Source organism: Kwoniella shivajii, chromosome 11, assembly GCF_035658355.1.
Source record: "Kwoniella shivajii chromosome 11, complete sequence".
Classification (NCBI taxonomy): Eukaryota; Fungi; Basidiomycota; class Tremellomycetes; order Tremellales; family Cryptococcaceae; genus Kwoniella; species Kwoniella shivajii.
The window spans coordinates 195465-207921 of NC_085918.1; the positions used below are offsets into that span (position 1 = coordinate 195465).

Below are 12457 nucleotides of genomic sequence, written 5' to 3' on the forward strand. Positions count from 1 at the left end.
ACGACATACCGTCAGAATATCTGTCATCTAAGATCGTTGACAGAATCACATCCACAAGCTCTCATAGCTTTGAAGAGCGTCAACCTCGGCTCAAGCTAGCTCACTTCGTTAATATCGGAGAAATCAACTGAAACAGATAAAAATCCCCAACCGTGCACGGTCTTCAAGTCACGCAAACGATCGGAAAAATTAAACGATTGAAATTCCCCATCGTTTGACTCGTGTAAAATGTCAACATCAATGCTACGTCCAAACCTGGGGATTGCTTCGTCATCTTCTTCTTCTTCACGTTCAATACCACCTTCAAGATCATCTTCATTCATGCCAACACCTAGATCATCGACTCCATCAGCGACATATCCCTCTTCCATAACATCATCATCTTCGCAAAACCTAGAACATCATCATCATAACGCATTATCATCGAAATTGAAACATATGTTCGATAATCAGAAATATGCCCTGTTTGAAACTACTGTCATCATCAATGAACTGGGTAATGTCCCCCAGTTATCAGGTGAATTCGACGTTAAATGGAAATTTAGAGGTAAAAGACCTAGAGGTAAAGAAATGATTGAATTGTCTAAAAAAGGTCATCGTAAGTGGAAGATCCAGTCACATCGTCTTTTTCATCGTTTTGATGAGCTTCAAAATTGCGAAGGCAAACACTGACACTCGTCGTTAGATCCAATACCCAAACCTTCATTGCCAAACCTCAAATTGCAATCTCAAAGTGTCAACCCTTCTGCATCATCTCTATCTGTGGGAACCACGTCAACGGCTTCTTCAGGTGTTTATCCTCCCACTCCACGATCGCTCCTCAATCCTCCATCGTCCACGACCACATCGCGAGTCCCGAAATCTTTGACACTTCCTCCGCAAAAGGATGGCATTCCTGCAAAGCCAGACAAGAAAGCTTCTGATCCCACGCCTTTGAAGCAGGTCCTCGCTTTGGGTCAAGATTCTCCACAATCAGAGGAATTTCCAACTGCCATGGAATCACCTCAGCAGATAAGCGAAGAACCAGAAATTGATGAAGATGGAACTAGGTCAAGAAGTACAAGCGGATCAAGTAGACAATCTACTCAAAGTTCTGCTGGGTTACCACCCTTAATCAACATTCATCGACCGATACCATCTCGTGATTCTTCCGAAGTCTCGACAGATAAACTCCCATTTCCAAAAACCGTTCCTATCAGAGGAGGAACAACACCTTCTGTCTCTACCCTTATTGATCCCGTCCAAGATCAAGATGAGATTTTCAATCCGGACAGAAGAAATAGAATGAGTCGTACAGCGTCTGTAGCTACCACAGCAAGTTCTTCCACCACGTCAACAACAAATGCTCACATCAGTCAAAGGCTTCGTTCGGTCTCTGGACCCGGACCGAAAATTGATAATTCTCAAGCTGATTCGGAAATGAGAAAAGGTACAACACCATCAAAACCGCTCAAGTCTCATGCCTGTAAATGGGATTATGAGTTACATCATATGTTCAGAGTACCACTTAGTAAACCGATCCCTCCTTCGACCACTCCAAGCGGAACATATCCATATAGACAGAAACCTTTGGGACCTCCTTTGCCCATAGTAGGCAGTGGACCTTTATCTGAATCTGGATTGAGGTTGGAGATCCAACAACTCCCTACTTCATCCTCTACTTCACATGGTAGAACGAAGGGTAAGGGAGAAGAAGGAAGCATCGTCGACGTGATTCGTAAAGAGGTCAGGGAGAAGACGGTTTTTGGTATAGTGGATCTTGACCTGGCTGCGTTTGCGGGTAAGGGTAAATTGACCAGGAGGTTTCTCTTGAAAGGTAGTCGAACGAATGCGACGATAAAGGTGAGATTTATATTCCCTGCTCCATTATCACATTGCTAATCACGAGTAGTTAACGGTCGATATGAAGTGGATTGGTGGAGAAGACAAATGGGCCGCGTGAGTTGTGTGTATATGCGAATGAGACTGATATCTCGAACGTAGCCCGCCAATGCAAGAAGGACATCACGTCTCTGGAGTATCAGACTTTATGCCTATGGACCCCCAGGAAGGTACACGAAGCGACCGTGAGTTGTGTTAGGCTCTCTCTGTATTTTTGTAAGCTGACTCGGACTTCCTCTCAGTGGGTCTTGTGAAAACGCCGTCGAACTCGTCGTCTGGCTCTTCCCTCGATCTCCAGCGGACACGAACAAACTACTCTACATCCACCAACCAAACTCGCAATCCAAGCATGACTTCACTTGTCAGATCTGTGACTCGAAACAGTCATCAGCCGTTCGAGTCTCATCTGCGCCCCACGGTCAGCCGAAGTCAAACAAGTACACAAGCTAGACCCACAAGTACAGTATCTCTTCAATCAGGACAGATCTCACCAAGAAGGAAACACGACAATACTGTACCTTCACCTATGATATTGAATTTATCCAAAGTCCACGACCATCATCGACATCATACACACCATTTGAGAAAACGAAATGGAGGAGGAGGACACCGACAAACCCTTTCGAATGGTATAAACGATCTGCCACCTGAAGTCATCATAGAAGCTATATTCAATCCACATCCAGCCAATGTGAATGGCCCTTTCACGTATATACCTGCAAGTTCAAATAACAGTGAACTTCAAGGTGAAAAGGAAGTTTGGGCAAAAGTTATCAATCAAGCTTCAGGTGAAAATGGTGATAACCATTTATCAGAAAATAATACCGAAACAGGTCAAGGTACACCTGAGAATGTCATTGATATAACCAACGATACATTGGAAAAGAATGGTAATAAACATAAAATAGGTTGGAGGATGAGAAATAGGATTAAAGCGGAAAAGGACAGAAGTGTGAGGTAAAGCCAATTCCGGTTTGAGGTGCGACAATCTATTCACGTCAACGAGGGTATAGAGCGAGTAGCTCAGATACTATAATATTCGAAGGGGGAGTAAAGAAATACACTCTCAGTGATGGTGTCATGTAGCTGTGCATCGTCTGTAACTTTTTCTCAATGAGATCATGCGGGAACTTGGCATTTACGTCTTTGTTGATTCTCCTTGTTTGTTATCGCATTTTCATTCAATCAGCACATAGCATTTTTGTCTGTTGTTATTATTCTGTTCGATATTTCGGAAAGAATGTGTGCTTGAACATTGCAATGTTAAAAGATGACAGCAAGACAGTTGTTTCCGTTGGAAGTACTGGGAGTCGCGGGTGAGGGGGGAATGACGATCCCAACAACAAATTGAAGCATTTCAATCTTATACAGCGCTCTCATTGAATAGTATACGCATCTCAGCGACAAAGATACACAAGATGAACAGAAGGGACGTTGATGAAGCAGCATGTGAGCCAATCTTCTCTGACTCACCCGCCACGAAATTGACTTACCAGCTGACAAAACCCACCTAGTACTCAAATTATATGGCATCTCATCGCTTGAACCTGAATCTTGGGAATCGATAGATCATGAGACTGAGGGTCCACTAGCTGGGACGATGACTGGGGAAGATGGATTGATGGTTGAGGAAGTTGATCCGCTGGGTTTGAGGGGGAAGTTGGTCGGGTGAGTTTGGACGTTGAACTCTTCTGCTTGATTTGACACTGAATGCTAGATTGCTGACAACGGTCGCTTGGTGTATCATGATTATGTAGATCAAATGAACTGGACTTGAAGACTAGTAAGTGGTTCATCTCGAACAAAACTTATCAACCTTATCATCACTGATTCACCCACTTTTCGTGAAATAGGAACAGCAACTTCGTTATCAAGTAAATCATTCGATCCAAAAATGTTCTTATCAGCCTATCATCCAGATGCATCTTTTCAGGATTTGAGAAAAGGTATATACAATTTGGAAAGAGCAATCGAGAGCAGATCAGAGGCTGTTAGGATTTTAGTGGAAGAGAACTTTGATAGGTTCGTGGGTGTCAAAGCTAGTAGTGATGGTAAGTCCCGAGTATCTCACCATATCGTTATGCTACCACTCACCTCATAAATTCTAGTCGTTTACAGAGATATGAAAGAAGGGTTCTTAGCGACCGATACAGATCACGGTACGAGAGAATTAAGAGAGATTTTCAAGGGTAAATTCAATTCTGAGAATATCTCTGTCTTTGATGACCATTAACGTGTGATCCTTAGTCGCTGGACATAGAGCAGATCAGGTGTTCTTACCTGTTTTGGAAAACGCAGTTAAAGCTTCAAAATTACGTTCCACTCTTGGTGTAGTTGAGAAGTCCAAATTCCTATTCAACCTACCCAATCAATTGATGGAATCTATCAATGCTGTAGGTTTTTTCCTTTTGCTCGACGTGCTGATCACACTCAATGTTAAAAGGGGAAATACGATCAAGCTTTGAGAGATTACAAAAAAGGAACATTCCTCCAATCATCGAGACAGTTAATTCCTGGAGTAAACGCATCTAAAGAACAACAGAAGAGAATCTTCGATAAAGTTTGGAATTCAGTTGAAGGTATTATGAGTGATATGAGAGATCGTTTAGACTCGACCTTGAAAGATCCAACGAGGGGTGTTGAAGAACAGGAAAGAACGATTGAGTGAGTTGCTGCATCTGTCTCTATCGGTGTAATTGGACCTGACACACCCCTTAGAATCTTGATTGAACTTGATCAAAGTGATGAACCTGCTTGGACGTACTTGGAATATCAACACAAACACATCTTGGATAACATGAGGGTCATCTATAACAAATCGCAAGAGCGGATCAAAGGTGAGCGCGACAGAACGTATAATAGTTGAACCTGGGTATAGTTGCTCGGCAAAACTGCTCGACAGAGCCATCATCATCAACCGCCGAGGCTGATCTGCTCAGACGACAGCTGGCTTCGGCAGATTATCAGCTCAACGCCATGACCCGTGAGTCTGTTCGCTAGCGCTGTCAAACTTACCTTTGCATAGCCGTAGATGCCGCCTGGATGACGATTCAAGCTCTCGTCAAGCAACTATCAGATTACGTGACACGATCATTACCTGGATTCTGGAAAATCGCCAAAGCATGTATGGACGGTAAATATCGAAAGGTAAGTTGGCCCGTCTTCGTTCAGTCTGACGAAATATAGCGAGATTCATCGGGACATACACCTGCATCCAAACGACCTGCATCGACATGCCGGTCCATGGCATTAGAGATCATCAAATTATATATCACAACATTATCACAGTTTTTCACTTTATCCGCTTTGTCCGAATCTCAAAGTAGGAAAGAAGATCAAGATGACGTACCTATACCACCATTCGTACCATCTGGAACATCAGTAATCACAGCTTGTTATTTTGCTGAAAGATTGGTAGAAGAAGTATCTGATTGTTCCATCGAGTTGATGAGTGTCGATGTGGCGAGTGAAGCGCGTAATGGATTGAAATCAATGTTGGATAGTTTGCGATGGAGGTTCGAGGAAGTTATAGCTTCAACTTGGTCAAGAGGTGAGCCATTACCTCGGAGGACATGGCTGACAATGTAGATTCGAAAATTATACATCATTTGGAAGATTGGTCTACAGCTGTAACATCAAAATCAGCTATCAAGTATCTACAGATAATTGAGGATTTCCAAATTCGAATAACAACTTCGACTAAGAAAATAGCGATCACTTCAACGACCCATTTCAAGAGGAAAGTAAAAGAAAGTTTCGTAGATACGTTATGTTTCTGCTTTGATGGAATGTTAGATTCCACTTCTCCCAATAACAAATCCTATGAACATATGAGAAGACCAAGTCGATTACAACTTGTTTCGCAACAAGGACAAGTGAGTTTATCCAATGACATGGGTGGAGCTGATGTTACGTCGCTCAGGAGATCCGATTGTTAGTCACGTTGGCACAATTCGACATGTTGAAGAAACAATCACTATCTTCGTTGTGTAACAAAATATCGAAACTATTAGATGTGGATATGTCAAAAGATCAAGCTTTATTGATGGAAGTCATTGAAAATATGGATGAGATGATTTTCAGACAACTGATCCAGACACGATCTGAACCTTTAATCAGGGTTATTGAAGATGGTATATTGAACGATGGGATGGATTGGTTAAACACATCCAAACCTACTGGTAAGTCCCCCTTTTGCGACTACGCTAACTGTTACGATGATAGAAGTACGACCCTATATGCACAAGGCCATTTTGTTATTGGTAGAAGCTCATTCCAAGATAGGTGATGTATCGCCTAACTTGATTCAAAAAGTTATTGAATCACTGGTGAATAGGATCACTCAGGTGGCATTGAACAGCTTTCAGAAAATACCGAAATTCGGTACGGGTGGTATGTTAACTGTGAGTACTTGTCAGAAAGAAGTGTGTTGACACCTCTTAGGCAACATTGGAAATTGAGTTCTTACATCAATCGGTCAATTCATACGTCTCCCCTCAATCGAATGAAACGCTTTCAAAGATCTACGATACCATCTCACAAGCTTACAGGAGACAAAAATCGAACGATGATTTCAATAGAGAATTGGATGGATTGAGGAAACTGTTGAATACGAGCAGAAAAGCTACTGGAATGGAAACGCTATGTTTTAGGCCTTCGCAGATTAAAGAGTAAAGTAAAGAAGTATGAGAGATATCTTGGCGGTTTGTTTCCTCCGAAGATAACCGATCATCGAATTGACCATCTAATACTATCGTGGGATTATCATCGCTATGTAATTATGTATGGTCGCGATACAGTGAGCAAGTCGTGTGAACAATTACTCGTTCGCTGTGGAATGGGCTCCCATACACCGTTATGTTTCAACTATCATCCGGTAAATGTTCTAATGGGGGAATGACCGAGGAATGTGATTGTTGGGGTTTTTGAGGTGAGAACGTTCGGATATGAGGGAATAACCGTATAATATGCCCATATGATATATTTAGTACTAGTAAACAGGTGATTGGTCCGGTTATTGCATTTATTACTATTCGGTACATTCGGGATATATAAAGAAAGGGGGGGAATTTCGAATTGGAATATACAAAGAGAGAAAGAAGACCGCATATCGTTGTGACAAGAGGAAAAAGACAGATTCATCATTTGACTGCCTCGCATCATACATAATCACAACATACTACCACAGTCAGGATAGTCAGTCATCATGGCAACGATAGATAACATCAAACAATCAGTCAACACTGTAAGCATGCCTTGCCCCTTTTCTCCCCCCCCCCCCACTCCAGCTATTCCCCCCCACTGTGTGTATCACTCCGGTCAGCCGGACAGAGGCGTTGACTCCATATCCCATCAAAAGAGTGTTACACCAAACACTGTCACCTCCTTATGACAGACGAATATCGCATTCACTGACATTTACAACGTCTCACTCACAGATAGTAGACTCGGCGATGTCAGCGGCAGAACAAGTTATTCATCATGTACACCCATTACCTGATTCAGTACCTGAATCAGAAGACTTATTCGCCCCACCACCAAGGTTGAGAGGTGAAGAAGGAAGACCGAAACCCCACATTGGTCCAAATTTCCAATCCTATTTGACGGAATGGAAGAAGACCGTAGGACCAGATAGTGATAAATGGTGGGCTGAAAAAGCGGTAGAATGTTTGAGCTGGTACACACCTTTCAAAACTGTCAGAGCTGGTGATTTCGAAAATGGTGATGTGCAGTGGTTGTGCGTATCCTCACTCTGCAGGGGAAAGCCAAGCCTGAACATCGTTAACTGACGTGTGATCTTCCCATATCATAGCCCAGAGGGAACCCTGAACGCTTCATACAACTGTCTCGATAGACACTTTTATAAAAATCCAGAGAAAACAGCAATCATCTACGAAGCTGATGAACCTTCCGAATCAAGAGAAATATCCTATGCAGAATTAATGAGAGAAACTTGTAGAGTAGCAAACGTACTCAGATCTTGGGGTGTTAAGAAAGGTGACGCAGTTTCAGTATAGTACGTCCGTCTCGTTGCGAGAGAACAGAAACTCACGATAAACATAGCCTTCCCATGACATGGCAGGCTGCTGCTGCATTCTTGGCTTGTGCAAGAGTCGGTGCGGTACACTCTGCTGTATTCGCTGGTTTCTCGGCCGAATCTCTCAGAGACAGAGTAAACGACTGTGAATGTAAAGTGTTGATCACCACCGAGTGAGTCCCCTACCAGCGAGTATCCGCTAAAACGCTTATTTCCAGTGAGGGACGACGAGGTGGAAAAAGTATTGCCACTAAAGCTAGTCAGTTATGCCGGGTTTGCCATAAATGCATCGCTGATATCCCCTAGTCGTCGACGCTGCCCTTCAATCGTGTCCACTTGTCGAACACGTCCTTGTGCTTCGACGAACCGGTAACAAGGTACCTTTCACCGAGGGCAGAGACAAATGGTGGGACGAGGAATGTGCCAAAGTCCCTACCTATTGCCCTTGCGAGCCAATGGCTTCCGAGGATCCTCTCTTCATCCTTTACGTGAGTAACCTATGCACTATGTCGCTGATGATTAGACTTCTGGTTCTACCGGTAAACCCAAGGGTGTGGTCCACAGTACTGCTGGATACCTCCTTGGTGCCTATCTGACCGTCAAGTATGTATTCGACGTTCACGCCGACGATAAATTCGCTTGTATGGCCGATGTTGGATGGATAACAGGTCACACCTACATTGTTTACGGACCCCTCGCCAACGGTGTTACCACGACTGTATTCGAATCCACTCCGGTCTACCCTACCGCCTCTAGATACTGGGACTTTGTCGACAAATGGAAGGCGACACACTTGTACACTGCGCCTACGGCCATTCGATTACTTCGAAGAATGGGTGAAGAACATGTTGCAAACCATGACCTTTCATCATTGAGAGTGTTAGGATCAGTTGGAGAACCCATCAACCCAGAAGCTTGGCATTGGTACAATGATTTCGCCGGAAAGAAACAATGCGCTATCGTGGATACTTATTGGATGACTGAAACCGGGTCAATCGTCGTCACTCCATTACCAGGAGCCATATCAACCAAACCTGGTTCAGCGACTTTCCCATTCTTCGGCATGGATGTTGACATCATCGATCCTCAAACTGGTAAAGTCTTGGAAGGAAATGATGTGGAAGGTGTTTTGGTTGCAAAGAAACCATGGCCATCACTTGCTAGAACAGTCTTCAAAGATCACAAGAGATACCTTGAAACATACATGAAACCTTATCCAGGTTACTTCTTCTTTGGAGATGGTGCTGCTAGAGATTACGATGGTTATATCTGGATCAAGGGAAGAGTTGATGGTGAGTCAATTTAGAAAAGGATTAATGCTGATAATACCATTTAGATGTAATCAAGTGAGCCTTTTTTTAGGTAGACTCTGCTAACCCTTCATCACAGTGTATCAGGTCATCGATTATCCACGGCCGAAGTAGAATCAGCTTTGATTCTCCACAAGGGTGTAGCGGAAACGGCAGTGGTCGGTTCACACGACGATATCACCGGTCAAGCAGTGTTCGCTTTCGTCACCATGAAACCTGAATTTGACTTCAAAGCTACCAAGGAAGTTGACTTGAACAAAGAATTGGCTATTCAAGTTAGAAAAGTGATCGGTCCGTTCGCCGCTCCCAAGAAGATTGTAAGTTACCCCACGCTAGACAAGTATGCTGACGAACACAGTACCTCGTCAACGATTTGCCTAAAACACGATCGGGTAAAATCATGAGACGTATCTTGAGGAAGATCGTCGCTGGAGAAGGTGATCAATTGGGTGATTTGTCATCCATCGCTGATCCAACTGTAGTCGAAGACAGTGAGTCCATTTGCTACAAAACTACAACGGAGGATTGATGATTGTCATTCAGTCAAAGCTAAAGTAGCTGCTGGACCTGCCAAATAATCGCATTTCGTGAGGATATGGAGTGACGAAAAGGAAAGAACTTGTGTAAAGAACAATTCTGGAAGTATCATTATTAATTTTGGATTCCTCTGTTTATCTCCTTCCTAGGTTAGAACATATGATGTATTCATTTGTGAAGAAGCAATAGATATTCACGTCCTCTCTGTGCTTTTGGATCTGCTTCTCGGAGACGGGAGAGTGAATTCAGATGTTGAGAACATCTAGATCCACATTGTATATATACCCTTACTGACTTACTGTACCATTAATTGTTCACGAGCTTGCTATCAGCCAAATAACGTTCTGACGTCCCCATCCCCCCCCCATACCGTAATATATCGAGCATTATCGTAAAATCGGTTACAAAAGTTATCCGGGTGGTTCTTCCATGTTTTGTGTGTGAAAAAGGTGAATGGAATGTGGAGGTACTCGTGTGGATGATCCGTGACCTGGTGACATTCGACATTGGACATTCGCATTATTATACCTGTATGTAGCTCGAAGTCAGAGGGGGAGTTGACTCAAGCCGAGATAATCGCCTCGTGATTTAGTTTACTGCTTTGCGGCCTTCTGGGGTGGCTATGCTATGCTTTCTTCGCCAAGTGATCATATGTTGTAAGTTAATAATGTTGTAGTACGTCACCCGTTTCCCGTCTTTCTTATCATGAAGTGCTCCTTATGTATATACATGTAAATTTATTTGGGGGCATGGAATGTCTCGTGTACATATGTGATTTGGGTGCATGTACGCAATGAATCACCTGATACAAGTACATTATTATGTGTTCTTAACAATTCATCATCTAGTTCACATCATTCATCGCAATCATACATCATCAACTTGAACAGCTCATCTCGTTATTCAACTTTGCATATGCTCACCTTCACTTGACTAGATCGACTTCATCTTAAGCAGTTGTAGATCTACGGAAAAAGCTAGGACTTTAACAATGTCGTCTTCTGGCTCTCTTACTGCTACACCTACTGCAGGTATAGCTACAAAACCGTATCCATTTTGGTTAGGAGGTGAATGACCTTTTCTACTTCTCCCGTTATATGCTTTAATCTGTTTTCGTCAATCTCCCTCTGTTTGTCGCAGTAAACGGTATGACCGAGAATAGGTTCAAGCTTACGTTTCTTCTTTGCCCACTACATAGGTGTCGCAGCAAGTATAGCAGCTAGTATAACCCATCCTCTAGACTTGACTAAAGTAAGTTGAACTTCATACCCTCTTCCACCTAACTGAGTAGATTCCTTTTCTATAGGTAAGACTTCAAACTAGTGGTGATAAAGGGATGATTCAGTCATTGAGAAAGACAATACGAAATAACGGTTAGTAGTGGCTTTTCTCCTCTCCATTACCGCTTTTGAGAAAGGAATAAAAATATCAAACAAAATAGATGTATGACTTACTCGCCTTTTTCCTGATTATGGTACAGGAACAAGAGGTCTTTTCGATGGATTAACAGGAACTCTACTTCGTCAAATGACTTATTCAATGACTAGATTCGCAGCTTATGATTGGGCAAAAGCGGAAGTACACAAAGGTATGGTTGAGCGTTGATTGGGACTTTTGGAAAGAAGCTGACTAACATGTTCGTTCTCTTTGTACCCTATATACCATCTTCCACCCAATCACTAACGACCATGCCAACAGGCTCGGGTCCACCTCCAGCATACAAAATGGCTTTGGCAGGCTCAATGGCAGGTGGAATAGCAGGAATAGTGGGGACTCCATTTGAAACTCTGATGGTTAGGATGCAAGCTGATAAAGCCAAACCTATCGAACGTGAGTGCTATTACACTCCCCTTGTTCACCTGACTGATATATCGCATGTAACAGAAAGATACAACTATCGTAATTCCGTCCAAGGGTTTTTCAGAATGACTTCAGAAGAAGGTATATCAAGTTGGATAAGAGGTCTAGGTCCAAACACGTTTAGAAGTATCTTGATGAATATGAGTCAGCTCGCAAGGTGAGTTTCATCGTTGTCATGAAAGATGATGAACGGTCTCGATGATAGTTACGATCTATTTAAACGGGAATTGATACATACGAAAGTATTGGAAGATGGTCCCGTATTGCACTTTTTCGCTTCTCTTGGTGCTGTAAGTGCAGATTTCGTCTGAACTACTCTCCGGATGATGCTGAAACCAAGCGACAGGGAACCGTGGCGACAAGTGAGCATCCCATTGGAAGAAGTATCCTAACACACCACAGCCGTTTGTTCTCCCGCCGATGTGATCAAATCAAGAATCATGACTGCGCATGGTAAAGGGACTTCAAGCACGATGGGTGTCATTAAGCAATCGTAAGTGAAATTCCGTCTTGAAGCTGCGACTTGATCCTAATCTCCCGTCAATCGTACAGATTCGCGAATGAAGGAGCAATGTTCATGTTCAAAGGTTGGGTGCCGGCTTGGACTAGATTACAGCCTACGTGAGTTCTTCTCGGTATATTCGTTATTCAATTGACTGAATTTTGTCTAGCACTATACTGATGTAAGTTCCGGCGCTCTTACCAAGCGAACCATCTCCTCGAGTCCTTGTAACGCTGACATTCGGATAGCTTCTTGACCCTTGAACAACTGAAGAAGGGAGTCGATGCGTATAGAGCTGCGGGCGGCAAGTTACTGTGAAGAATGGGACGG

The 12457-nt window shown here is 43.1% G+C and overlaps 4 protein-coding genes across 4 annotated transcripts; all 4 read left to right on the forward strand.

Moving 5' to 3' along the window:
* Window positions 1-228: 228 nt before the first annotated feature.
* IL334_007514 (uncharacterized protein) lies at window positions 229-2842 on the forward strand (the record flags this gene model as incomplete). Its single annotated transcript, XM_062939204.1, has 5 exons — window positions 229-598; window positions 686-1842; window positions 1892-1938; window positions 1984-2066; window positions 2124-2842. The coding sequence occupies 5 exons, from the start codon at window positions 229-231 to the stop codon at window positions 2840-2842; spliced, it is 2376 nt and encodes a 791-aa protein (XP_062795255.1).
* A 457-nt stretch (window positions 2843-3299) lies between these two features.
* Window positions 3300-6555, forward strand: IL334_007515 (uncharacterized protein; the record flags this gene model as incomplete). Its single annotated transcript, XM_062939205.1, has 15 exons — window positions 3300-3330; window positions 3396-3549; window positions 3639-3664; window positions 3735-3932; window positions 3990-4070; window positions 4129-4274; window positions 4325-4545; window positions 4600-4718; window positions 4784-4864; window positions 4907-5028; window positions 5170-5383; window positions 5470-5756; window positions 5804-6062; window positions 6106-6284; window positions 6403-6555. 15 exons carry the CDS (start codon window positions 3300-3302, stop codon window positions 6553-6555), a joined length of 2271 nt encoding a protein of 756 aa, XP_062795256.1.
* Window positions 6556-7334: 779 nt separating this feature from the next.
* Window positions 7335-9806, forward strand: IL334_007516 (acetyl-coenzyme A synthetase; the record flags this gene model as incomplete). The annotated part of the gene is made up of 9 exons (XM_062939206.1): window positions 7335-7618; window positions 7694-7897; window positions 7945-8091; window positions 8137-8177; window positions 8225-8406; window positions 8469-9214; window positions 9308-9545; window positions 9587-9719; window positions 9772-9806. 9 exons carry the CDS (start codon window positions 7335-7337, stop codon window positions 9804-9806), a joined length of 2010 nt encoding a protein of 669 aa, XP_062795257.1.
* A 950-nt stretch (window positions 9807-10756) lies between these two features.
* IL334_007517 (uncharacterized protein) lies at window positions 10757-12445 on the forward strand (the record flags this gene model as incomplete). Its single annotated transcript, XM_062939207.1, has 11 exons — window positions 10757-10832; window positions 10964-11016; window positions 11072-11138; window positions 11246-11353; window positions 11464-11595; window positions 11650-11782; window positions 11831-11919; window positions 12028-12118; window positions 12178-12246; window positions 12297-12308; window positions 12376-12445. 11 exons carry the CDS (start codon window positions 10757-10759, stop codon window positions 12443-12445), a joined length of 900 nt encoding a protein of 299 aa, XP_062795258.1.
* Window positions 12446-12457: the final 12 nt, after the last annotated feature.